Here is a 27902-nt window from a genome sequence, read left to right on the forward strand (position 1 = left end):
TTCACCCACCCTAGCAGCCACTCTTCATTTTCCCTTGTTCCCTGCCTCCAGCCAGTCTGTGTCCACCAGTCTGTGCTCTGTCCCAGTGCTGTTACCTATTCATGACACTTCATACAGATGGAGTCCCACACTGTGGTCTCTGTGACTGCTGCTTTTACTCAGCGTGTCTTCAGGATTCGTCTGTGTTGTAGCGTGTGTCAGTGCCTCATTCCTTTTTATGGCTGGAGAATGGCTAGACCACATTTGGTGTCTTATCGATGGATGTTTAGGTTGTTTCCACCTTTGACCGCTGTGAGTAAGCTGCTCTGAACGTTTATGTTTGAATCTCTGTTTCCAATTTTTTTTTTTTTCCTAAATACCTAGCAGGGGAATTGCCGAGCTTAGCATTTTTAGGAAGTGTCTTCTTTAATCCTCACAATAACACCCTGAAGTAGATACAGGTGGGGAAACTGAGGCATAGAGTGATGGAACCACTTGCCTCACATCAAGCAGCTCCAAAGTGGCGTAGCTGGGTTTGAACCCGGGGAATCTGGTCACCACAGCCCAGGGCCTTTCGCTCCAGTTCTCTGCCTTCTCCCCGGAGGGCCTGGAAACCGAGGGGCCGTTCCCCACGGTGAGCATGTGGAGCACTCGGCGCAGTGCCCTCAGAGTCCTTCCTGGACGTTTGTTTGCCAGCTTGCTAGCTCAGCCCCATCTCTGTGAGCCTGACGGGGCCAAGGCGATTCTTTGAAAAGTCACTGATCATCTCTGGCCAGGTCACTTAGTTGGTTGCAATGTTGTCCCAAACACCAAAAGGTTGTGGATTCGATTCCTGATCAGAGCACATGCCTAGGTTGCAAATTAGATCCCAGGTTTTCGGGGGGGGGGCGGACGACAGGGGGTGTGGGAGGCAACTGATCAGTTTCTCTCTCAAATCTCTCTCACTTTCCTTTTCTCTCTCTCTCTCTCTCTCTCTCTCTCTCTCTCTCTCTCTCTCATCAATAAAACATATCCTTAGGGGAGGATTAAAAATAATAATGAAAAATAAGGGCACTTATCAGACTGGACTTGAGAAGGGCAGGCTGGGCCAGAGGGCTGGGGACCAAAAAGTGTTGCTCTTAGAATCAAAGGCCTGCCCTGGCATCCAAGGGGAGTGCTTGTCAGTTGCAGGGGCCTCTGCTTGTGGCAGACCTTGTTGCCGGTAAACAGGACGCCCCACTTACTTCGAGGCCACTTTCCAACCGATCCCAAACAGCCCAGAACCCCAGGAGGAGGTGTTCTGAGAGGTGGCAGCTGCCACACACTAAGCTCCCTGGTTTTATTCATTTGCACCCGGGCACAGCCCTGGCAGGTGTGCTCCTTGGGTTTCCAAGACCAGGGAATTAGGAACAGCGAATCAGGAAAAGGGAGGGGACTTTCCTGGACTGACATGCTCTCCTTGGCGAGCAGGAACGCCTGGCAGCCTGAAGGGGAAGAGGGGGAAATGATGGAAAGGAAGTAAAGATACAAATGCACAGCCGTTGGGGACGATTCCTTGCAGGGCCAGTGGCTTGCCACTGCCGCAGGAGCTCCTGATGGTGGCAGTGTGCAGTAACGGATGCTCCGAATGATGATTGTGTCATCCAGAAAAAGGCAGAGATATTCTGAATGGTCTGTTTAAAGCAAGGAAAAAGGAGACATTTCTATCTAAAATTATTAAAATTTTTCTAAAGGGTCTTGGCTCTCAGAGGGTAAGCTCTGGCTGGCATTGCCTCTGACCTTGGCTGCCTGACCAGGCAGTGAAAGAGGGGATTGTTGCTGGGGCTGCAAATGGGATCCTGCCAACATCTGGGCTGCCTGGCTCTTTTGTCTCCCCACTGACGGCGGGCAGCATTGGGAGAATCCTGGGCCTCATGTCTGTGTGAATGTCCCCCCCCATGTCACGAGTACGGCCCCGAGGTCGGGCTGTGGGCCTCTCATACAGCTGTGGTCCCAGACGGGCAGCAAAGGAGGCTCTGTTCTTTGACCCTGACTGCGATCGGCCACCAGTCTATTCTTGTTGTTTGTGGAGCAACTGTCCTGAGCTAAATCTGAATTCTTTCTCAATCAGTGCCCAATTTTGCTTTTTAAAAATAAATCATTGGGAATACTTGTCTCTGGGCAGAGAGAGGGTTGGGCACTCAATGGAAGTTGTCAGGAGAGCTTGCCAGTTGGATCAGAGATATGGAGAGAAGCAGTAGAGTCCCCAGAGAAGGCCCATTGTCTCAGCATCCCTTCTTTTCACTGTTACCCCCAATTTAAGCTTACGGTGGGGGGTACTTCTTCTTTGGACCCAAGCTCCTCTCTCCCTCTATCTTTGCACAGATAGTTCAGGGTGTACCATTCCCACATGGGCTCCGGAAAAGACCAGAGCCTCTAGTACCCTCATGGAAGCCCTAAATACAGGGCACAGGGGCTGGATTTTCCTCTGAAGGCAAAGCAGGGCTATCCAGTCATTGAGCAGAGGAACTAGACAAGTGAGTTGTGTTCCAGGAAGAAAACTCTGATGGAAGTGTTTTGGTTAAGAGAGAGGGGAAGAGAGTAAGACTGGAAGCAGGAAATCCCAACAGGAGGCCTCTGCAATATTCTAGAAGGAAAATGAGAGGAGTTGAAACTAGAACAGAGGGTGTAGCAAAGCATGGGTGCATTGAAGAGGCAAGTAGCAACTGGATCTGACCCTAATGACTAACTGAAATCGGGTTGAGGCTATTGAATACGACTAAACATTGAAGCTCTGCGTGCAGCCGACTGGTAGATGTGGTGGCCACAAACCAGACTTGGGAAGACAGCAGGGAGAACCCATCAGGTGGGTTCAGCTGGGGTGGTGACCTGAGGAACCTGGAGGGCATCAAGGTGGTGGTGCCCAGCAGGCAGTCACCAGAGTGTAAGCCCTCCATGAAGGCAGAGGAGCTTTGTTTTGTTTGATGACGTGTCCCCAACACCTAGGACACGCTGGGAGCCCTTTCATAGTGTACAGGAAGCGCTCAATAAATATTTGATAAATGAATAAACTGTGAGTTTTGAAGCTCAGGAAACAGACTCTTAATCTAGGTTTTAGATTATTTATTTCAAGCTGAGTACCAGGATGTGTGTGTGTGTGTGTGTGTGTGTGTGTGTGTGTGTGTGTAAAATCATCCTTCTCTCTGCCAGAAGAATGACCCTGTTTTTACCTGAAGTGGTCAGAGAGTTTTCCATGGAAATTGATGAGGCCATAGATCGGGTGTTAAGAGCATGTTGACATCAATTGATTGCAGCAACACACAATGGCATGGTTTATCCTACAGGGGTGCCCAGTGATCTTGGAAATAAACCGTTGCATTCTGTACAGACCAGCCCAGTATCATCCATCATCTGATTTATCAACACATGACCAGATGCCAGGAGATGATTTTTAGCTCTTGAAATGGCCTCTGAAGGAGTCCCCTGAGACACTGGTTCCTCTCTCCCGCCCTGTCCAGGGAAGGGATGCTGCCATTTGCTGGCTGTGGTGGAGTCTTGTTGGGCCTGGACACTGCACGGAAGGGTGATCTCTGATAGCCCTGGCCCCTGGTTAAGGAAGAACAGACACTTCAAGCCAGCCACTCCATCTACCATCGTCCTCGAGTCTGTGAAATTCTTAGAATTCTTTACATTTACTTTTATTTTTATTTTTTTTATTGTCTAAAGTTTTACAGATGTCTCCTTTTCCCCCAAAGAATTCATTACATTTATTTTGAATTTTTTCTTTGAGATGAAATTCGCCTAATGGAGACTTAGCCATTTTAAAGTCTACAATTAGTATACTTTAGTACTTTTACAGAGTTGTACAACCGTGACCTCTAGTTGCAAGATATTCTCATTACCTCCAAGGGACCACCCCATGCCCATTAACAGTCATTCCCTGTCCCTGTGCCCAGCCCACTAATCTGCTTTCTGTTCCTATGCACTTACCTATTCTGGTTACTCATGTAAATGGAATCAGACAATGTGAAGTCCTTTGTGTCTGGCATGTTTTTGAGGTTCATCCATGTTGTAGCATGTTCAGTACAAATTCATCCCAGTTTTCAGAGAAGTCAAACCACAGAATCTGTGGTCGCCCCATGACATAGCACCTCTCAGTCTTCTCCCCTGGACTTTGGCAGTTCCTTTGCAAGGCCCTGGCTGGAGGAGCACCCCGCCCGTCCTCTTCCTGTGCCCAGATCCCAGCTTGCCCTCGGCCTGACCAAAGCCACAGGATAAAACCCACACCTGTAGTTTGGCCTTCCCAGCTCTTCCCAAACCAGTCTAGCCCTCTGATCTCATCGCCCAGCCTTCTCCCCTGTGCACACCCACTTCCCACCATTCCCCAAACATGTTTTTCCTCTTGCCCTGGATGCCTTTCCATTTCCTTGGCCCAGCAAATTCCTACCCATTTCTCCAGAATCCATTTTGAGCAGAATCAGTGTTTCTCTTCTTTATCCCCAGGAGAGAGCCAGTACTCCTCTTGCAGCCCTTCGCCTTGTCTCGGGCCAACCATGTACCCCATTCTCCATGAGAGACTGGAGGACAGAGTACAGGGCACTGCCAGTGAGTGAGTGTTGAGTGAATAAGTGATCCACTGAATAAACGAGTGGCATGCTCACACTCAGACTTCATTGCTTCCTCCTGCCGGCCTACTGTGCTTTGTCATGATGTCATTATGGGTGCTCCTATCTTTTTCCCAGAAGGGATTTGGTTGTGTTTGGGTCTGAACAGCTACTTGTAGAGAATGGTGTCGCCTTACACCCAGCCTTCCAGCTTCAGGTCCTAACTCAGCCAGGCTTGCTTAGAGGGGGGATTTTGGAGCCCACTGGATAAATGGGATGCTGAAGTGGGAAAAGCAACGTTTATACCTCCATTTTGATAACACAAGGTTTAGAAATGCTTGCTAAGGACATGGCAGGAATCACACTGTGGCCAGTGTCCCTGAGAAGTAAGACCCAATGGAGCCGTAGTGTGGCTTTTCCTTGCTTGAGACGATGGCTTGCTGTGTGTATGATGATAGCATATTGATAACGGAAAGGGATGGTTGTTCTAGGCTCCCTCGTTGTTGAGACGCATAGCAACAGTGACCCTTGGGGGCAGTCCCCAAGTCGCTCCTATAAGGCCTGCTCACACACATTGGCATACTCACGATGTCTTGTGTACTGGGGGAGCTGAATCCCTGTGAGCCCCCACTGTCCTCACTTATCCAGTGGAAATCTAAGATGACAGCGTTGCACTGAAGGTTCTCCATTATCTGGACCTAAACAGTTTTTCTGATTAATCTCCCTCAACCTCTGTCTCTCTGCTTGGTAAACTCCTATTCACCCTTTAAAACCCAACTCAATCATCACCTACTCTCTGAAAGCTTCCTGAATGACCCAACAGCAGCCCACCTTCCCCAGGGCTTCCCTGTCTCCACATCTGTAGGAATCACACACTTGAAATTCTAACATTTCTATAGACATGTCTGACTCCCCCACTAACTACCAGATCCTTTAGGGAAGAGATTCTGGACTATGTTTTTTCTTAGATCACATGCTTGACAAGTGAGTGAGGAGGTATCTGTGTGGGTATGTAAAGCTGGGTAAAGGAGGAAAGCTGGTAGAGAACTCTAAGAGGAGACATCTCTGGATTCAAATCTAGGGGTTTCCAGAATTCTTGGGTTTCACATAAAACTACCGGGACCCATGAGCTATTTTCCTAATTTTGAAAAGTGTACAGAACAGGCTGCGTGAGATAAATTCTGTGGGGTTGGTTGGTTGGTTTTTGTTTTTCAATGTGATCTAGTCAGTTCAGTTTGGCAATACCGTTTACGTGGCGCTGATCTGGAATGCTGGTGGACAGGGACAGAGAATCTTTTGTTCATGGAAAAGGGGACGTGCATGACTCGTTGCCATGAGCAGGGCCCTGTGGGATGCACCTGGAGGGTTGGACCAGCTCTGTACAACGGGCGTCCATTCTGATCTGTCTGCTCCTAGGCTGTATTAGATATTGAATATTTTTACTCTCACTTCTACTTATTACGTCATGGGTAGGTTTTGTTTGGTAGGCAGAATTTCAAAAAGTGGGATGCCTGTGGGTAGGAGCAGTGAGGTGGTTAATCTGTGTCACGTATGCACACGTGGGCACCTGGACACAGAGGCTCGCTTTGCCTCTGGGTGCCCAGAGCCACTACTTAGAAAGTCCTTGGCTTCCCAACCAAACTTCACAAAGATTGTCATAGCCGTCACAATTATCGTCTGTTTTACCAGTGACAAAACTGAGGCGCCCAGAGGTGGGGCAGCCGCCCACGGCTGACTGATTAGTGAGGCACAGAGCTGGGACATCCCAGACTTTCCTCTATCCTGCCTGGCTTCCTGAAGTGATCGAGCCAGTGTGCCTCCTCTCCTGCCTTGGGGGAGCAGATGTTTGTTTTTGTTAACTTTATTTTTTTAGAGCAGTTTTAGGTTCACATCAAAATTGAGGGGAAGGCACAAAGCTTTCCATATACCCTTTATCCCCACCCATGCTTAGCCGCTCCCATAACAACCTCCTCACCAAGCATGCGGCACATTTGTTACAATCGATACAATTGGTGAACTACGAGGATGCATCCTTATCTCCAACGCCCACCGCTTACCTGAGGCTTCACTCTTGGTACTGGACATCCCATACGTTTGGGCAAATGTACGATGACACGTATCCTCCATGATAGTAACGTACAGACTAGTTTCACTGCCCGAAAACCCCTGTGCTCCATCCACCTGTTCCTCCCGCCCACCCTCTAACCCCTGGCAACCATTGCTGTCGCCCTCTTCATAGGTTTGCCTTTTTCAGAATGTCACAGTGTGAATCACACAGCAGCCTTTTCCGATTGGCTCCTTTGCTTAGTAATATGCATTTAAGGTTTCTCCAGTGGAGTGTTTTCAGGAGCAGATTTTTCAATGGCGATTCTAGGTGTTCTGCCTTTGGATGGTGAGCGAGAGCTTGCCTGGGCCTTAGGGATGGTTCTGGTCCTGCAGCCCAGGTCCTCGGAGAAAGATCACCAGGCCTGTGGTCTGTGCATGAGCAGCCAGCATGTAAGAATTCCCTTGTTCTGGAACTCTCCGTGGAAGCCTACAGCCCCCAGGCACGATCTGAGCCAAGAACAATCAGGGATTTCCCACTTCTTATTTGAAAGGCCCTGGTGATGGCTGCCAGCACTTGCTTCCCAAGAACTATTGTGTTTATTTGTCTAAGATTATACCCCGCCTGCCTCCAAGAGGGCTGCGGCTTCTCAGAGCCGAGATACCCTGTGGAATGAGGCGATTAGGCTCTCACGGAGCAGCCCCTCTGGTCCCCAGAGATGGGCGTATACCCTAGGCTTTGTTTGGAGGCTCAGAGCTCTCTGTGAAGAAAGCGGGAGGGAAACACAGTTTGCATGGTGTTTGTTTTCTGATCAGGAAAAGCACATACGTTTATCTTTCGGGATAGATCTCTTCCTGCCCCTGCCTTTCTCCTCTCCCTCTTCTTCCTCACTCCGGATTAAACCTCTAAGAGATTTTAGGTAGAGATGTCAATCACAGCTGCCTCTGTGAATGCAGATCCTTTGCTCTGAGGGGCTTGTTAACTTGGTCCCATTATGTCACCACCGCTGGTCTCATTTCAGGCCAGGGGTAATTTACCTTGGGGAGTATCACCTATATTTCCCCAGTATTAGCTCTGTGTGATGGTTAAATTATACTCCACTTTCCCATGAAGTTACAGGGCCATACCAAAACCCAACATCCCTTTGCTCTATCCCCTCTTATTTATTTTTCCTTGCACTTACCATTTCACTTTCTGTGTATTTTTCTTATTTATCCTGTTTTCTGTTTGTCTCCCTCACTACAAAGGAAATTCCATGGGAAGCGGGGATGTTGTTCATTCATGGCACACAGTAGGTCCTCAGTGCTGCATGTACTGACATTAGTCACCATGTGCTAGACAATATACTGAGTGAACTATACGCATCCTCTCATTCCATTGTCAGAGTGACCCCATCAGCTGGGTTCTGTTACCATTCCCATTTCACAGATGAGACACTGAGGTTCCAGAAGCCTAACTTGCTGTCTAGCCTGGGGCCCATAGCCTGTAAGAAGCAGAGCTAGGGTATGAATTCAGGGTTTCTGACTCCCAAGCCTGGGTTTTTACCATGACACGTTGAGAAATATGTAAAATGCCATAAAGATATTCTGAACTCAGTCTTGCTTTTCAACAAATTTATATTCAAAGCAATAGCATCTTCCTACATGTTTGTACATGTATATACAGACATACTGTATTTTCCGTTTATAGGCTGTGCTTGTGGGCAGGGATGGGTCTCACACACCCTGGCATCCCCACAGCCTGGCCTGTGCCTGGCACATGTGAGCTCTGTCTGTTGGGTGACGCAGGCATGCAAGGTGCAAAAAAATCACTGCATAATTCTGCAAGCACCCACCATGGTCTGTGTCTGTAGATCTGTGACCATTGATCCTGAGGAATGTCATCTTTTCAAAGAAAACTTTGTTGAATTAAATAAAACACCTACAGAAATGCACACATCCTAAGTATGTGCTTCGGTGAATTTGCACAAATTGAATATGTCCTTGTAACCTTTACCCAGATTAAGACCCTAAGAACCTCCTTGGTCCCCTTCCAGCCACCACTTCACCTGGGTTGCAGGTTCGGTCCCTGGCCCCAGTCAGGGTGCAATATGTCTCTCGCACATTGATGTTTCTCTCTCTCCTCTCATCCCCCCTCCCTTCCACTCTCTAAAAAATCAATGGGAAAGAAATAGCCTCGGCCCTAGCCAGTTTGGCTCCGTGGATAGAGCGTCGGCCTGCGAACTGAAAGGTTGCAGGTTCGATTCCCAGTCAAGGGCACATGCCCGGGTTGTGGGCTCGATCCCCAGTGGGGGACTTGCAGGCGGTAGCCCATGATTCTCTCTCATCATGGATGTTTCTCTCTCTCTCTCTTTCTCCCTCTTCCTTCTTCTCTGAAATCAATAAAAATATATTTAAAAAAAATCCTCGGATGAGGATTAACAACAACAAAATTATTAAATAAATAAACCCATGAGTATGCACTCTTTTGTCAGTGAAACTCATCATATTGCTATGTAGACTTGTAGTTTGTTCACTCTCCCTGCTATGTAGTTTCCCATTGGGTGAATGCACCCTAGTTTATGCATTTTACTCTCAATGGGCAGTGTGGAGTCTGCTGTGAATCTTGGGACATGGTGACTAAGTGTACACATTCCTGTTGGGGACGTCTAGCAGTGGAGATGCTGGGTTGTAGAGGGCAGGGACAGAGTCAGCTTCAGCAGGTGCTGCCTGGGTCACTTTGCCTAGAGCTGCACCAGTCCGCTCCCGCTAGCAGTGCAGGAGCGCTTGGCTTTCTCCACATCTGCGCACCACTGGATACTGCTTTTTTTCCCTCCAATGTTTTTTTTATTGTGGTAAAATACACGTAGCATAGAATTTACCATTTTCATAATTTTAATGAACAGTTCAGTGGCATTAAGTACTACACATTATTATGCAACCATCACCAGCCATCCATCTCCAGAACTCTTTTCATCTTCCAAAATGAAACTGTCCCCATTAAGGAATAACTCCCCCTTCCCTCCATTCCTTCCAGCCCCTGGCACCCACCATTCTACTTTGTCTTCATGAATCTGACTACTCTAAGTACCTCCTATCAATGGAATCATACAGTATTTGCCTTTTTTAACTTCACTTAACATGATGTCCTGAAGGTTCACCCATTTTGCAGCATGTATCAGAATTTCCTTCTTCTTTATGACTGAATAATACTCCACTGTCTGTATGTGCCATATTTTGTTTATTCATTCACCCATTGATGGATACTTGGGTTGTTTCCACCTTTTGGCTATTATGAATGATGCTACTATGAACACAGGCGTACAGATACCTGCACAAGTCACCACTTTCGATTCCTTGGGATATATACCGAGAAGTGGAATTGCTGGATCAGATGGCAGTTCTATATTTAATTTATTGAGGCGCCTTCATCAGTTTTCCATAGCAGTTGCAACATTTTTATTCTGACCAGCAGTGCACAAGGGTCCCAAATTCTTCATTCCCTGTTACTTTGTGACCTTTGTTTTTGTTCTAATTGTGGCTACCCTGATGTGTGTAAGGTGTTGATTTAATATATACATTTATCTTTATGTTTTTAAGTCATTCTGATATTGATTACATGATGGTTTTAATTGGACTTCAGAAGAATGCAGTTTTAGTGAGTTTGTCTGGATGTCTGCCCTAGATATTGGCTCTTTTATCTAGTCTGTAGGTGAGAATGGATCCCCAGCGGTGTGTCTTCTAATCATTGTGATGCTGCTAGTACACAGTAGGCGCTCAGTACATGCTTGTTGAGTTGAATTAAGTTACTGGTGGGAGTGACAGCTGTGGATGGGGATTCTGGAGGAGAAAGGACATCCTTGGATTGTGGAAACTTAAGACATAGACCTGCCTCGACAGAGGCTGGCAAAGACTACAGCCCTATGCCTACAGGGACACCGGTCTTTCTTTGCAAGACGGAAGTTCACCTTCCCAAGTTCTTGTCCCCGTATCAGCTCAGAACCCCCAATTCTGTGTCTCATGGAAGAGATGGCAGTAGCTGAAAAACAGGTTCAGGGCCCAAACTGCTGCCGTCTCTGACCTCCCCGTGGCCCCTGCAGCCTTGGACTGACCACATCCCCTCCTAAGTGGCTTATGAAAGGCCAGCCTTGAAGCTCTGACCATATATGGCCACATCCATTTGGTGTAATTAGTGCAGGGCGGCACCTTCTGGAAATAATGAATCAACAGGAGAGGAGGGCTCAACAGTGCTGGACCTGTGTCTGGGCTGGGCCAGGCCTGTGCCGCAGGGTTCATGCTCCCGGCACAGCGTTGTCTGTGGCCACTTTGGTCTCGCAGCGTGTTCAGGCCAGCAGCCAGCCACGCATTTTTACTGTGTACCGACTTCGTTTTTAATTAGGGATTTTTTTGTTCGTCTACTTGTTCATTGTGCTGACAGACGCAGACTCTGGGCGGCCTCAGCAGATTCCCGAGTGGGCTCTGGGCCGACCTGGCCAATGCCAGAGGCTGGTTCCCGGACAGGAAAACCTGGTGATGCCTTGCACTCTGCATTCCCCGGGGCTCTCCTTCCCCTTTCTGCGTTCTTCCTTCTTCTTCCCTTTTCCGAAGCCAAGTGCTTGCTCAGTGGTTTTCGTTGTTGCCAGCACTGTTGTTACCATCACTGCAGGTTTAGCATAAGAATGAGAGTCGGAGGATCAGGAGTCCAGGCTGGGCTCCACTGCTTCTTTGTAAGTGACTGTGCTCCTCAGTGCCTCATCGGCTCATCTGTAAAATGGGAAGAACAGTGCCGCACACCTTAGCGTGTTCTAATGAAGAGGAACTGACGCTTATTTGGGCTTCATGAAGATAGCCCTCCTCCCTTCCTCCTTCCCTCCCTCAGTCTGTCGTGGAGAGTGGAGTGAACTCCAGGCACCGAGTGAATCTATTCAATGCAAAATATAAGTGAAAAGACAATTGCCACGTGTGACGGCTTATGTGATGATAGGTAGGCATTTGCCTGGGTCTTCTGTGATCTCATGAGGTGCTGAATCCTACTTGGGGCTGCGGGGAGAAGTGGTTGGTGAAGGCTGGATGGACACGGAGGGACCGTTGCAGAGCGCATCCTTGGAGCACAGGGCCTGGTCAGTGGTTAGTCCAAAGCTCTTGTTTATTCACCACCAGCAATCCCGTCACCCTGAGGTCTAGTTCCCGCCTCAGGAAGGATTACAGCTGGGCTTCCGATCTCAGAGTTCTGGGGCCCATCTCCTGTCTGCCACACCTAGCTGGGTGACCTTGGGGAGTCACCACGCCTCTCTGAATCTGTTTCCTTATGCGTGTTGGACCGAAACAGCGTTCTCATGCATTTCCTCCCTGCCTGGTATTTCCCTCCCTCCCTCCTTCTCCTGGTATTTCCTAGAAAGCCATGTTGATGCAAGGCACTGTCCCCAGCTTTCTTTACACTGCCAGAGGTTCTCTGAATGAGACTCCAGTCCTGCAGCTTGTCTCACTCCCATTGTTTCAGGAACAAGAGCAAGAGGGGAGTTGCCCTGCCTGAGTTTTGGCAGCTCACTTCCGTCATCTCCAGCAGCCTTATGTCCCCAGTGGGCGGGGCTTGTTCTGGGAGAGAATACCCACCTCTCTTGGCTTCTGGGTAGGTTGCTGTCATTCAAGGATGACTCCAAGGGTTTCTCATCAAATTTCTGGGAAAATTCTGCGGGACCTGTCTGATGGGTCCACAGAATTTAGGGTTAGCGCTAAGGTCAGTCCTTAGAGGGGACATTGATGGAGCCAATCTCAGGGTGTCTAAGTAGAACCCAGTCCTGGTGGACACAGTAGCAATTTATCCATTCACCTACCCACCCATTGAAACTTCTTTTGAATGCTCGATGCTAATAACTCCTTAGAAAGAAAACAGGAAACAGTCCACTTATTTTTTCTCATCCATCTGTTCATCCATTCATCCATCACATATTTATATTCCTCTTGAATGGTTTAAATCAGCAGTTGGAAAGCTATGGCCCCCAGGCCAAACCCAGTCTGCTGCCTGTCTTTGTAAATAAAGTTTTATTGGAACACAGCCAGGGTTACTTGTGTGTCTGTGGCTGCTTTCACACCACAACAGCGCTGTTGAATTATGACAGAGACCATGCGATCATAAGACCTAAAGGATTTACTATCTGGCCCTTTACAGAAAATGTTCGCTCACCTCTGGTTTTGATCAAAGGGCTAGCATTCCAATCCCGGCTTCATTAGTAACAGGGAGCATGATTTAGGGGAAGTTATTTTTCTTGCCTGGGCCTTGGTTTTCTCATCTGTAAAATAGAATCACAGTGGCATCCATCTCATGGGTCATTCTAGGGCAGTGATGGCGAACCTATGACACGCGTGTCAGAGGTGACACGCGAACTCATTTTTGGGGTTGATTTTTCTTTGTTAAATGGCATTTAAATATATAAAATAAATATCAAAAATATAAGTCTTTGTTTTACTATGGTTGCAAATATCAAAAAATTTCTATATGTGGCACGGCACCAGAGTTAAGTTAGGGTTTTTCAAAATGCTGACACGCCGAGCTCAAAAGGTTCGCCATCACTGTTCTAGGGAGTCAATGGGAAGATGTCTGCAAGCAGATGATCCTCATTAGAGGCACATGAATGGGCCTTGATCAAGACCACATGGATGGACCTCGATCAAGTCAGGCACTCTGGTCCTAGCTCATTTGGCTCAGTGGATAGAGTGTCAGCCTGCGGACTGAAGGGTCGTGGGTTCGATTCCAGTCAAGGGCACGTACCTCAGTTGCAGGCTCCTTCCTGGCCCAGGCCCTGGTCGGGGGCGCCTGCAGGAGGCAACCAATTGATGTGTTTCTCTCACATTGATATTTCTCTCTGTCTTTCCCTCGCCCACTCTCTCTAAAAAAATCAATGGAAAAATATCCTCGGGTGAGGATTTAAAAAAAATGGCAGGTACTCTGGACATGGGCTGAGGTTGTAGACTGAAACACACAGCCCCTGTTTCAGGAGTTCATGGCACACAGGCAGCTGACAACAGTGCCTGGGAAGGTACAGGGTTGAGGTGTCCCCTGACCTGTGAGCCCCCAGAGGCAGGTGCCCCTGTTTGCAGGCTGTCATAGACAGCAGTTTTCCCCAAGTGAATTACCATTGACTAGCATCTGCTTTTGAAGATCTGAAAATGTGCCATTAGATCCCTGCTGGTGTCCTCGTGTCTGGAACGCCAAATGGATACAGGCCCGCATGACATTGGCATGTGATCTTGGAGTTAAATTAGTACTGATATTAACAAAAATATAGTTGCTGTTCCCAGCCTTTAACTCGTAGCTCTGATCTTGAGCAAACATGCCCTTTCCGTTTGTAGAAGCGTCTGTACTGAGCATGGCAAGGAGGCTGAACATGAAGGGAACAGAGGTGTCCCTTTCTGCCACGTTAGCCAGGAAAATGTTTCTGTTTGGCCACCACCTCTTCTCTGAGTCCAGTTTTGAGAATGGTGCTGCCTCTCCTGCGGGTCTCAGACACCCCCTGTGTGAAAGATGCACCCCACCTTTTGAGAAAATTGAGCTCTACTGCGGCCCGATTCCTTCGCCCAAACTCAGAAATCCTTGCTCTCCCAAAGACATAAGTATCTGAGAAAGAGCGGACCCTACAAAGGAGCTCATTTTTTATATAAAATTTCCCTGGAATTTCTTACAAATGTGTGCTCTTGGGCTTAAATGTAAGCATTTCACCCTGTGGCCCAGGAAAATCCCACTCCTGGGTATTTACCAAAAGAGTGCTTGGTCCTCCCTCCCCGAAAATAAGTACAAAAATGTTCACAGCAGCTTTATACACATTGGCCCCAAACTGGAAGCAGCCAAAGGCCCATAAACAACAGTGGTAGATCGGAAGGAGCACTGCTCTAAAATTTAAAGAAGAACGAGCTACAGACATAGGCATCTCGCAGACATTATCCCGAACAAAAGAGCCAGACACAAAGGCATGTCTGTGGTGTGCTTCCACTTTAAAGAGGTCAAGAACCGACCTGTAGTGGTGGATGTTGGAACAGCAGGAACAGCAGGCACCTCCGGGCAGCTCGGACTGGGGAGGGGCATGAGGGAGCCTTCTGTGGTGTTGGAGACGGTCCACTCTTGACCTGGGTAGTGGTTACACAGGGCTGTGTATGCAAAGATAAATCCAGCTGAACACTTAAGACATCTGCGTGTTATGTACCGTACTGTTTATATAGCACACCTTAATTTTTTTAAAAAAAAGATAGGAAAGGAGAGAGAGAGAATCCAAGAATTGGAGAAGGTGGTCAGTTGAGGGCTTTTCCCAGGTCTGAGGCCTTCCTGGAGAGTCTTTGCACCCCAGTCTCATTTAGCAACGCCCTGTTCTCAGACCAGGGTCCTACACACTGTGTTTTCCCTTTCCTGCCCTGGGAATGCCCGGCATTCCCCTATCCCCTAAAGACCCAGGTCAAAGGTGGCTTCTGGGAGGCCTTCCACAATATACCAGAGTGTTTTCCTCTCCTTTCCCTCATTGCCCTTTGTACCCACACCTCAGTGTTACATCATGCTGTCTTTTCATTTGTAAGTTTCTGTCCCCACCCCCGGCCAGGCCCACACTGGCCCCTGAGGTCCTGGTCATCTTGGGGCTCCCAAGCCAGTGTCTTAGAGAGCAGGTCGGGGACAGGGTGCAGTGGATACGGACCTGGCTTCTAAGTCAATGACATGGTCTTTCTGCTGACCAGCTATAGCTCGACTCCCTGTTTAGCTGCCCCGAGCCTCCCTTTCTTCCTCTGCTAGTTCCGGCCTCCTGGATCCTTATGGAGACTGGGGTTGGAAGGGTCTCCATGTGGAAATATCAGCCCTTCGCTCTATTATTAAACCTCTTGAGCCATTTGGCCATAAAAGGGGGCAGCTGCCATGGCTGGACTCATGATTAATGAGCCAGAACTTGCCTCCTGACTATCTCAGAACAGCCTTGGCCTGCCCCAGACACTGGCCCTAACCTCATGGCCCAGCTGGACTGTGGCAGGGCTTGGTTGAGACGGGACAAGGGGAGGTGGGAAAGCCAGAGCAGGCAGTGCTGTGTGGCCCCAAGCTCCTAGAATGCTTGACCCTACACCTGCTTGTCATCGGCCATCCAGAGCTGGGTGATCACCTCCTGGGATTACTCCAAGCCAGTGCAGTCCTCTCTGTCCTGACTTTTCCGAGTAATCTGTGGGTGATGGAGGGACATTGAGAGCGCGTGTAAAGCCCCTTCTTCCTTCTTGTGGCTTTTTCAAAATAATCACCTCCGTATAATGAGCTCCTTAGCACCTGGCTTCGTGCTGGGATTTGAACTCTTGCATCGCGTCCCTGCCCACAGGCAGCCCCCTCCTGGCCTTCTTTCAGGCCACCCACTCTCTTGGGATGACAGCATGGGAGTAGTTACTTGTTATCAAGTTCTTACGAGGTGCTGAGCCTTACATACTTAAGTAGGCTCCACAAACACGCTTACGATAGGTATACTGTTACCTTTTTTTATTGCATATAATTCACATACTGTAAAATTCCCCACGTGGGTCATATGGAAACTGTTTGACCTTTTGAAGAACTGCCAGACTGTCTTCCCAAGTGGTTGCATTTCACATTCCCACCAGCAGTGTATAGGATTCCAATTTATTTTTTAATGATCATGTAAAGTTGTTTTTTTTTAAATATATTTTTATTGATTTCAGAGAGGAAGGGAGAGAGAGAGAGAGAGAAACATCAATAATGAGAGAATCATCTATTGGGCATGGGGCTCGCAACCTGGGCATGTGCCCTGACTGGAATCGAACCGTGACCTCCTGGTTCATAGGTTGATGCTCAACCACTGAGCAACACCGGCTGGACTCCAAAAGAGGGCAGTTAGAGGGACACTATAGAGACGTGTCCCTCCCCTTCCCTGCCTTGTCCCTAGGCCGTGGCTGCACATGGGAGAGGTTCCTCTTGTTGAGTGACTGCATGAATTCAGTCCCGAGGGACCGTTGCACTAGCCACATGTCAAGTGCTCAGTAGCTGCCTGTGGGTTCCTGTGACTTATTTATGCTATGAAGAACTTAGAGTAATCACCCCACCACCAAGATAAGCTCAAACCAAACATAAGACGCAAGAACCATGTATTTTTATCAGAAGAGGTTTTTCTTGCTCAAAACCCAAGTTACTTTTACTTGCCACATAATTCTCACAAGCGTGGCACTCTGGTGTCACAGGCCACAACAGGGAGCAGTGACCTTTTGAGGGGAAGGTGCGTTGGCAGCATAGGGAGCAGCCACTTGGCATCAAGAGAATGATTGGAGACGCGTACAGAACAGTCTCCTCACCGAGACCAGTAAGTGCAGCAGCGAGCAGCTCTCTATCCTGGCGGCACTAGGAGCACTGCTGGGCTGCACCACTCACCAGCGGAGGGTGGCAATGACAACCAGGGCCCTGAGGCAACCAGCAAAGGTGAACTTGTGCTCGGTGTCTTTGGCTCATGGAATCAAGGGAAGAAGAGTGTGAAAGGCATCTGAGGAGACTTGCTCTGGGACTGGGCCCAGACGGGCCCATCTCACAGCAGATTACTTGCTACCTTGCTTTTGCTTATGGCTTTCTTTTGGGGGATTAAAGAGAACATCCAAGTGTTTTGACAGGCCTTTCCCAAATGAGCATGTGTGGGTTTCTGCCCTTGAGGCCGAATGGAGTCCTAGGTGGCCTGGGGTCACCTATGGCTGAGTGGCAGTGGACAGGCAGATTCTGAGGACCGCCCGCTCCCACACTGTGCCAGGTCTGGCTCTCTGGTCCTGGCTCCTCTGTTGCCCACAATGCACTTGTGGTGTGCAGGCGCACAGGTACGCACGTTGGAGTTTGGCAGAACGAGGGGATGGAGATCCCAGGCTCAGGATTGTCAGATTGAACCCCAGGTCTATCTAAAAAGCAGGGCCTGTGACATGTCAGCACCTCTGTGGTGCCATGTCTTCTTCTGTAGCATGTGAGTAGACGGGTAAATACAGTGCCCCCCAGCGCGTTGTACAGTTAAATGAGGTAATACTACAGTCCCTCAGCGAGGTGCTGCCCACATGGTAACTGCTTGGTAAATGTTAACCAGGGGCACCAGTGCCTTTCTGTGTGGGAGGGGCTTCATGAAGGTTGTTTGAAGAGCCCTGTCCTTCCTTGTCATTGAGAAAAATAAGCAGCAGGCTATTCACAATCACCAAAGGGTAGAAACAACCCAAATGTCCACCCACTGATGGATGCGTAAATAAAACATGGCATGATGGCCGCTCAGCGGAACATTCCTCAGCCCTGAAAAGGAACGAAGTACTGATACATGTGGCCATGCGGATGAATCTTGAAAACACTGAGTGAAAGGCGTCAGATAGAAAGGACCACGTTGTGAGTGATTTCATAGAGAGGAAATCTCCAGAACAGGCAAATCCATAGAGACAGACAGCGGACTGTGGCCACCAGGGACTGGGTCACAGGGAGAGATCCCTTCATGGATACGGGTTTCCTTTTGGGGTGATGAAAGTGTCTGAGAACTAAATTGAGGCAAAGGTTGCACAGCATTGTGAATGCACTAAATGCCTCTGAATTTTCAAATAGTTAATGTTTAATTTTATGTCCAATGAATTGTATCTCAGTTTTTTAAAAAGCAACAGGGGGAGGTGAGGGCTGAAGCCCACTCCCCCAGCACGAGCCCACCCTTGTACCATCACCGAGGTCACGGCCTCGTCGTTATTTCTGTCATTGCTGCTATTGACTGTCCAAGGTGGGGCTGGCTGGGGTTCACGTGTGGGGGGCCAGGAGCACATCCTTTCTCATGCACGTGGGGCCTGGCCCCATGGAATCAGGCCGTGTGTGTGGGTCCCCCTGCGTGATGACTCAGGTGACTTCCACTTGTGGAGAGAGGAGACGCGCCCACAGTGAGGCACACTCAGCAGGCTGCCGGGGTGGCATCCCTCCCGTGACACACAGCTCGCTGGTCTCAGCCCAGGTCCCCAGCTGACCAATGTTTCCCAGCCTCCCGCCCCAGATCGAGCGCTTCGAGGGTGTTTCCAGACCAGCTTTCCCTTTTGGGGTCCAGAGCCTCCTCCCTAGGACGCGTGCCAGCATCTTGTTTGCATGCGCCTTGAGTCAGCCTGAAGCCTCGGCTTGGGGGCCTCTGACGTCATGATTCATATTCACTTTTAGAGAAATCCCCATGGAAACCAGCAGGCGGGTTTGGACAGGAGGAGCTGGCTCCCCTGAAAGGCAGGGGAAGTGAAGACTGGGGGAGGGGGCAGTTTCAGGGGCATTTGGTGACCCCGCTCCATGTCCATCTGACTCTTGGGAAATCCAAGTAGGTATCCGGTTCGGAATGTCAACTCTGAAGGCTTTGTGGGTCTTTGGGGGACCTGATGAGGCCTCTCTAGGTCTTGCTTTCTGTAGCCCAGATCCAGAGGTTGAGGAGATACCAGGGAAGAAGCTCATCTCAGAAACACAAGCAGAGGGAGTATTCTCTTCCTGGTCTGACAGTTATCAATACCCCCAAAATGCCCCTCATCAGTTCCTGAGAGCAAAAGGACAAAGCCAGCCCCCCCGCCACCCCACCCCGACCTGTTCCTGGCTCCTGTGGGAGAGCAGTGTCTCCAGGAGACAGGACCCTGACTTGCAGAGTTCTGCCACTCCAGCACCCTGGCGGTGTGGTCACGTTGCAGGCACTCAGCTACCAGGTGCTCACACTGAACACAGCCGGTCAAGGCATAGCGCTAGCAGGGCCCACTCAAGCTGGGGGCTCAGGATGAAGCCCCCAGTCTTCGCCAGGGCTCCCAGTTCTCGTTAATATCTCTTTAATGAGAGCAATTTGGCAATGATCTAAAATATGCTCTTACCCTTTGTCCCATTAATTCCATTTCTGGGAATCTGGCCTAAAAAAAAAAATCCTAAATATAGGGTCAAAAAACATGTTTCATAAGGATGTTCACTGTGGAGTTGTTTAGAGTAGCAGAAAATGAAACCACCGCACTTCCCATAGGGGAGGAGGGGGGGTGGTGATAAATGGTGGCCGAATATTTTATAGCCACTAAGATGACGGTTCTGGAGATTATTCAGAATATGGGATGTGCAAAATTATATATACTGCATGACTTGGGCTCTGTAAAAAAAAATTATGTATGAAAAATAACCAGGAAGGTAATATACCAAAGTGCTAATGTGTGATTTTAGTAAGATTTGATCTGAAAGATTTCATTCTATTCATCATCTCACAAGTTATCTTGAATATTCACTCATTGCCTTTCTTAGTTGTAATTTACATTCAGGGAAATTTACCATTTTAGTGCACGGATCTGTGAGTTTTGACAGACATATAACGTCAAGTAACCACCACAGTTGAGATCTAGAATATTTCAATCGCCCCCAAACATGCCCTCATGCTCCTCTGTAAAGTCTCCTCCACTGTCCGCTGGCGGGGTTGATTTCCATCCCTGTAGTGTTGCTAATTCTGGGATGTCCTTTAACGGAACCCCAGTATATCTCGCATTGTTTTTACATGTAGAAATAACTTTTAATCTGCTTATTGTTCTCCTCAAAGTACCTCTTAGTACTGCATTTCCCAGCTTCCCCAAGAGAATTGATCTTTTTTTTTTTTTTGTCTTACTCAGCCTTGGCCCCCGCACAGGAATCCGGGCCACTGTGGCTCAGACCACCGTGTTCAGATTACCAGGGAATTACCAGTTACCTGTAAAGTCCTCCTAAGAGTGTGAAAGTACCTCCGCTGAAGGGTGTCATTGGCCAGCAGCAGCTCGTGCCTCCACCAGAGAGCCACGTGTGTCCCATTGCCCTGGCAGACCTCGTGGGCTCTGTCTAGGCTCTGTCGATGATGATGATGATGATGATGATGATGATGATAGTGACAACAGAGGTAGTGACAGCAGTTAATTTTTCTTACTAAGCATTTTATTTTAGAACAGTTTAAAATATATAGAAATGTTACAAAGACAGTACAGAGAGTTCCCATATATACCAACACCCTGTTTTCCCTGTTGTGAACATCTTACAATAGCATGAAACATTGGTCACAACTAATGAAGCAGTTTTCATATGCTATTATGAATCCTTATATTTTATTCTATTTCCTTCGTTTTTACCTAATGTTCTATTTCTGTCCCAAGATCCCATGCGGGATCCCTCGTACACTTAGTCATTGGGTCTCTGTGTACTTTTCTTGGCTGGAAAAGTTGCTCAGACTTTCCTTGTGTTTGATGAGTACTGGTCAGGTGTTTTGAGGAATGTCCCTCATTTGGGTTTTGTCTGATGTTTTTTTAATGGTTAAATCAGAATTATGGGTTTGAGGAGAAAGACCCCAAGAGATAACATGTAGTCTTTCTCATAATAGTTGATTTTATTGAGATTTTCTGTTTGTTCCATATGCTATGCTAAGCCCTTGATAAATTGGATCTCCTTTAAGGCTCCTCATAATTCTATTAAATTCCCATTTTACCATTATAGGAAACAGGCTCAGAGAGGTACAGTAACTTATGTAAAGACACACAGTAAGTGGCTCAAACGTAGGTCTCGTTGATTATGCAAATCTTGCTTTTAGCCAACATTGCTTCAAACAATGGAAAAACAATACATCTCTTAAAAAACAGTATGTATTTATTTATACCCAACCTTTCCCCCTAGTACCTGCCTGTGTTGCAACTTCAAATTAAGGCCACGTTGAGACAGCTAAGCAGGGTCATGGGAAAGGCAGACAGAGGCGGTTAGTAAGCCCTCCCTCATCTAAGATCACACATGTCAGTAGTAGACATCCGGAGTGTGTTGCCACGGGCGTGGTGTGGGCCCTCGTGCCTCAGGGTCTCTGAGGAGGCTGTGGTGGGAAATAGAAGTCTCCAGGCCTTTTGCTTAGTGTCCAAGGTGGGATTCTGAAGAAATGAGGCTGGCCATTCACTTGGTTTGGATAATCAAGTCCAACTCGGTATGATCACACTGTCCCCTTGCTGGGATTTCGGAGTGGGTTTTTATTTCTCTGTGTTGTTAGATGTGGTGCAGCAGTTTTCCAGATGCACTAGGGCCACGTCTTAGCCCATGTCCTCTGGCCTCTGTGCGTATCGAGGGGTCAGTGGGCGGGGTTTGAAGGCCGACTGGACCTTGAAGAGGGAGAGACGTGGAGATGGGAGGGAGGTGGAAAGGCCTTTGACGCATCCGGGCACACAGGTGTCATGGCTTCCTAAAGCTGATTTTTAAAAAGATTATTAATTATTTTTAATTTAAAAAAATAATAACCAAAAAAGCATCTTCCCAAGTGTGTTATGTGTAGTGATTGTAAGTAATACTTGGATGAACTTTTTATTTAGGAAACTATTCGTTCATTTATTAAGAAAGTAATCACCTCCTCAGTGCCAGGCTCTGTGTAGGTACCTGGGACAGGTGAGAATTCCTGCTCTCATGGTGCTGAAACACTGGTGGGGGTGCAGACAGCAACAAGCAATAAATATTGGAATGTGGGTTTGGAAGTGAGCATGTAGCCAACCCCACACCCTGGTTTCACTGTTACTGTCGGGACAAGATGTGCTGTGGGCTGAATCATTTACTGCAGAATATTGAAAACATCATCATGCAGGAAATGCTGGAATAGGGCCGAGGGTGAGGGGGGATCCCAGCTTTGCCTTTGGGGTACGCAGCCACGGTAGCCCCCGGATTGCTGCCCCAGGGTGGGCCATGTGCTGGTGAGAACCGCAGGGTGAACTTGGCCGTCTCCCCGTGGGGTCTGAGCAGCCCAGACACTCACCTGGGCCTGTGCAGCAGCTTCCAGGCGGTCCCTCCCTGCTTCCGCCCACTGCTCCTGCGTCTGTTCTTCTGCAGCAGTCCCAGCGATGCTATGATGCTATGAGCCGTGCCTAAAGCGCCTGCAGCACTCCACTCCAGGGGAGTGATCCCGGACCCCGCTTCGCTTTCCAGGCCTCCTGCAGTGGCCGACAATCTCTCCAGGACACTTCTTACCGAGCCCTCCCTCCCTTTGCCTTTTGGCTCCCCCCTGAGCTCTCCCAGCCTGTGGCTGCCTCTGGGCCCTTTGTACTGGCCCTGGGCTCTGGGATATACTTTCCCTCCATCTTTCCACAGTGCTCCAGTTCTCGCCGTACCCTCTTTTGATTCTTGGTGCAGCACTGTTGCTCCTCAGTAGTTTATTTATTTGGGAATTGTGTTTGTTTGTTGTCTCTTTGCCCCACTGGGCTCCTGTCTCATTCACTGCTGTATTCCCAGCAACCCGTTTAGGGCCTGAAACATCATAGGTGCTCAATATCTGTCAGATGAACGAACGAATGGATGAGTGAACAAATGAATGAACAAACCAACTGACCAATCACTCTTACTTCCAGAGCCTAGTGACTGATAATCGGAGAGATTTGAGGCAGCTTGAGCCTTCAACCTTCTCCGCCTTCACCACCACCATCATATGTCAACTTTGTCAGACAGAAATTGAAATTTAAAAACCTCATGGAGGTCCTTAATCCTCCTGGTAAAATTAATTTGTTAAGTCACACATTTTAAATTGCACCTGACCCTTGGTTGCAGTATGGCTTAGTAGGCAGGGTGCCAGTTCCAACTCAGCAGCTTAGTTCAATGCTGGCCACGCCCCTCCCCAGCTGGGTGGCCTTTGGCAAGTCATGTGTCTGCCTCAGCCTCAGCTTTCTCATCTGTGCAATGGGGATGGCGCTGCACCTGCCCCATGGGACCGTGGTGAGGATTAAAGGAGACAGCACTTGCCATGTGCCCAGGAGTGCTTGGTGCATGTCAGCGTTTGGGAGATGTGGGCTGTTATTCTCCGCTGTGCTCTACTCACCTCTGACTGTGCTGAAGTCTGGCTTCCTAGGGGCCAGAGGGACAAGTACTAGCGAGTACCCAGTGCTAGTTCATCCTCCTGACCCGGGGGCCTTCTCTCTGTGATAGCACAGCTCACTCAGAGAGCAGTGAGCCACTGTGACTGCCTCTTGTCCCACCCTCATTCCAGTGTTGACTGATGATGCCCTTTATCGTTCTTTCTATAAACACAAGTTGTTGCATGCTTGCCATGTGCCAGGCACTGGGGAGAGAGAGCAGGCACCAAGACAGACTCGGGCCCGAACTGCCGCCTGGCCAGGAGGCAGGCATCAACTAGATAACAGACGATATCAGTCCACAGTAGTTAACATGCTCACCGGGTGTGGTGAGCATGGAGGGCTCAGGCCAGGTGTGATCGGGTCGGCTCTGGGGTCCGGAGGATCGCAGGCTCTCCCCAGAAGCCTGTTGAGCTGAGGCCTGGCGAGTAGAAGAGGAGGGTGACAGGATGGGGTCGCGGCCTTTCTGGGACAAAGAGCGGGTAAGAGTGTGGTGCTGGCAGCAGGCCTCTGTGGGAGCCGGGAAAAAGAGAGAAGACGCATGGTGGGTCTGGAGGAGGAAGTGAGATCAGACCTGCGGGCTTGTCAGTGGAGGATGGGAACATTGGTTTCCTGGTCTGACCACTGGGAGCCGAGGAAGGATGCTGAGCAGGAGAGTAGGGGGATTGATTTGCCCATGTGGCACATGGCCCTGGGTACTGAGTGGAGAAGGCACATCTGTGGGAAAAGAGGAGGCAGGGAGACCAGTGATGCGCTGTGACTGCTCTCTGGGCAGGAGAGGGTGGTGGCTCCGCTGTGCTGCACCCTGCCGTGCCAAGAGGAACAATTCACAGGCCTTGCCCTCAAGGTGCCCCCAGTCTAGTCCCAACTACACCCAGACAAACACATGGGCGAGTTTCCCCTATGGCTCCCGCCCAAAGACGGAGTTCCTTTGTCCCTAGAGGTCCCAGGTGTCTGTACCAGCTAGGTTTGCTTGTTGCCACCGTGGGGATATTTTCCAGAACCTTCTCCTGAGCCGCAGACGTTGTGCCTGATCTTGTAACCAATGCATGTCTTTCTCTTTTGTTTTTGCTGCAGCCAACTGGGTACATGGAAAACTCCGTCTCCTACAGCGCTATTGAAGACGTTCAGCTGCTGTCCTGGGAGAATGCCCCGAAGTACTGTTTACAGCTCACAATTCCTGGGGGAACTGTCTTACTGCAGGTAGGAGAAATAAACATGAACAAGCAGTTTCCTCTCCCAGCCCCACTCACTCGCCCTCCTCTTTTCCCTTGGAGGGAGACGGCCAACTATCAGAAGGGAAGGTTGTTTAACTTAAGGCGTTTTTTTCTCCAAGTACAAGAAAATTACAAACCAGGGCTTACTGGGGGGAGGGAGGGGGGAGAGAGAGGGAATGCACGCAGTTTGAGCTCCAACTACATGCTTGCCTCAGTCTAGAAGCTTTATGCATTGTACTTTTATTTCTCTTAACAAACCTGAAAAATAGGTTTGCTGCTCTCCATTTCACAGATGAGGAAATGGAGGCACACGGGCCATTGTTAGGCCTTAAAAGGCTGTAAGAAGCAAGTAAGCAGCAGATGTTACCTTTTGTTCTACTTTGAGGTGGTTTCTTGTTTCTTGTTGATCTCAATATTTTGAGACTGATAGAAGTATGAGCTGCGCCCTTGGAAAAGAGCATTTTGTCTGTGTTGGTCAGGACTGTTTGTTGGAAATGTTGCAAACCATATTCAAACTGTCTGAGGAAAAAGAGAAGTTGATGTTGCTGTAACTGTTTTAAAGTAACTGGGACATCTAAGAGAGGACTTCAGGCATAGCTGCATCCAGGAGTTAAATGATATCATTAATTCTCTGTCTCCGTCTGTCCATCTCTTGGCTCTGCTTCATTCTGTTGGCTTCATTGTCTGATTGGTTCTGCTATAGCCCCATGTTCCCCAGGGAATGCCCTGCCTGGATTACATACCCTCCCAGCTGTGTACTCTAATAGCCCTACAGGATCTCGTGGACCGGGAGAGGTGGGTCCACCAAAAAAGAAATTGTGGCAGAAAAAAGATAACATGGCTGCTGCTGTACGTACCCGTGACATACATGTGACGTGTTCTCTTTCATTTCAGAGAGAGCTATACCCAGTTTCCAAGTCAGCAGCCCTCATTTAGGGAGTGCACTCTCTTCTTTGGGAGAACAGTCTGCCTAGGCCTTTCTTTTAGGGGCATTTTCTTTCTAACTCTGTCATTCCAGTGAGACCAGCTCTGAGCCTAAAGAGATGCTCCCTAAAACCCAATTCATCAGTGGCCACTGGGTTGCGTAACAATAGTGGAGCCAAAAGGCACTACGCAGTTAGGCCCCTGAGGAATGCTGAGCTCAATCAGATGAGTTAACAGTTGAACATCCTTAGAAAAATTCTGTTCTTTACTCTTATCTCTTAGAGGACACCAAAGCCAGGCCTGCCTTTCTGTTGCGTCTAGGAAAGAGGGGGTCAGTTCCAGCCCCGTTGGCTGGGAAGGGCAGCAGTGGAAGAGGAGGGAGGCCATAGGAGGGTTCCGTGGAAAGCTGGGAGAACATGGGGGCTGGAAATCCCATTTGAGTCACAGAGCGCTGAGCTGGCCTGTCCCCCGGGCTAGGGGAGGGAGAGGAAGGCCAGGAAGCCTCTTGGCCCCATCCTTGAAGAACTCAGAGGCCCTCTGGGGAGACAGAGCCATAAACAAATGACTGTAGAGATAATAGCTAAAATAGAGGCACTTCCCGGAGGCCTAGGATCCCTGAGCAGGGAGTGACTCACTCAGCCTAGAGGTATCAGAGAAAGCTTCCTGGATGGTGACATTAGAGCTGGGCACTGAGGGATCAGTAGGAGTGTGCCAGGATGGGGGCACACTCACTGGGCAGAGGGAACTCAGCAAAACATGAATTTAGGGCACGGGGCTATTAGCTGCCTTGCAAGAGAATGGAGGAGTAGGATTCTGAGCCCTATGGCTGCGTCTACAGCTGTTTGGCCACAGCCAGATCATATATGACTTACTGAGTGAAGAAGCTGTGGCTATATTCTGGGGGCGATAGGGAGCCATTGCAAGCTCCTAAGGAGTAAGGGGGACCAATAGAGGGCTCAGTCCCATTGCATGGCAGAGGGGGCTGGATATGGGAGTGTAAGGGGGAGGCTGGAAAGGGGAAAACCTTTAAATAGTCCAGCTAGAGAAAGGAGGTTCTGAACCCCAGCGCCCTGGGTGTAGTGGAGCAGCAGGGGGCATCATCGCTTCTGGAGCTTGAGGGGGCAACAGTACCCCCCCAAGGAAGTCCCTGAGTGTCACTTGCCCCGGGCGTAGAGGGGCAGTGAGGTCTGGAGGAGTGTCGGTCACTGTGCAGTGCCTGGAATATCCCTTTAACTGAGGTCGTGGCTGCAGGCCGGCTATGATGACTTGCCTGGCTGAGGCTGCACCCGGCAGTGGCCTCACGCAGAGCTCTCCCACTGTGCTGACAGACGGGCGGGCCTGTGGCTGCTCCCGCATCCTCCTTGCTCACTGCCCCCTGCTGCAGTGGACAGAACAGTCCGCGCAGCCCAGTGGCCAGAGGCTGGAGCAGGAGAGCAGGGGGAGGAGAAGGAGGCAGCCAGCAGCTCCTGGGATCCAGAGCTGGACTCAGCTAGGACGGGGAAGCAGGCACAGCCTCCACCCTGTCACCCAGGGGAGCCCAGGTGGGTGCATCTCGCCTTTGCCTGCCTTGGTCTCTCTCACTGTCATTTCTATCGGCTGCTACCTTGCTTCCTTGTTATTGTCACCCTCCTGCCCTCCCTCCCATGATTCATGGTGGTGTGTGGCCGTCATGTTATATAAATGGGTTCTGAGTCATCTTGAAGATAGGCTTCCGGTGGAGGGGTCCAAGTGGTTACGGGGAGCCTGGGAACCCTGGAGCCCCAGGGTGGTGGGCCCGAGGTACGGGCAGGACCCTCCTCACCTGCGTTGTGGCCGTCAGTGGGTCCGTTTAGGTGACAGGGCCCAGAGCCACGGTGTGACCAAGCAGTCTTCCCTGCTCCGGGTGGAAGGGACGCCCAGAAGCAGCCAGGGGTGCTCAGGGCAAGGCTGGCCTGGAGAGCTTCATGGGTGCTCGGGTCATCAGAGGGTGACAATGCCTTGAGCGGCGCTGTCCCTTCAGATGCCACTCACCACACAGGATCCTCTGCATTTAAATTTAATTAAACTAAGAATGCAGCTCCTTGGTCCACTAGACACATTTCGAGTGCTCAATAGCCACATGGAGTCAGTGGCTACTGTATTGGACAGGGCAGATCAAGAACATTGCCATCACCAGCCACAGTTTTGGTGACAGGCTGGACTGTAGAACTTTTCCTTTGGACTCATGCTCCATGCACTGGGCCGCTCCCAGGGGGACTAGCCTCAGCGTGTAGGCGGGTCTGCAGTGTCTCAGGGTCCCTCCTGCTGCATGTGGCATGAAGCTCTGCATAGTGGCGATGTCAGGGTCCCTACCCTCGCCTGCCTGGTGTCTCTTCCCCCCTCT

General features: G+C 49.4%; 1 protein-coding gene across 1 annotated transcript in view; it reads left to right on the top strand.

The window, feature by feature from the left end:
- Nucleotides 1-27902, top strand: part of CMIP (c-Maf inducing protein) — a gene marked incomplete at its 5' end in the record, with an annotated part of 231566 nt that overhangs the window by 121013 nt on the left and 82651 nt on the right. The window contains one exon of the mRNA XM_081108403.1: nucleotides 24477-24602. Coding sequence (XP_080964529.1) covers nucleotides 24477-24602 — 126 coding nt within the window. The remainder of the gene's footprint in view (nucleotides 1-24476; nucleotides 24603-27902) is intronic.

This window comes from Myotis nattereri (genome assembly GCF_964212035.1).
Source record: "Myotis nattereri genome assembly, chromosome: 15".
NCBI lineage: Eukaryota > Metazoa > Chordata > Mammalia > Chiroptera > Vespertilionidae > Myotis > Myotis nattereri.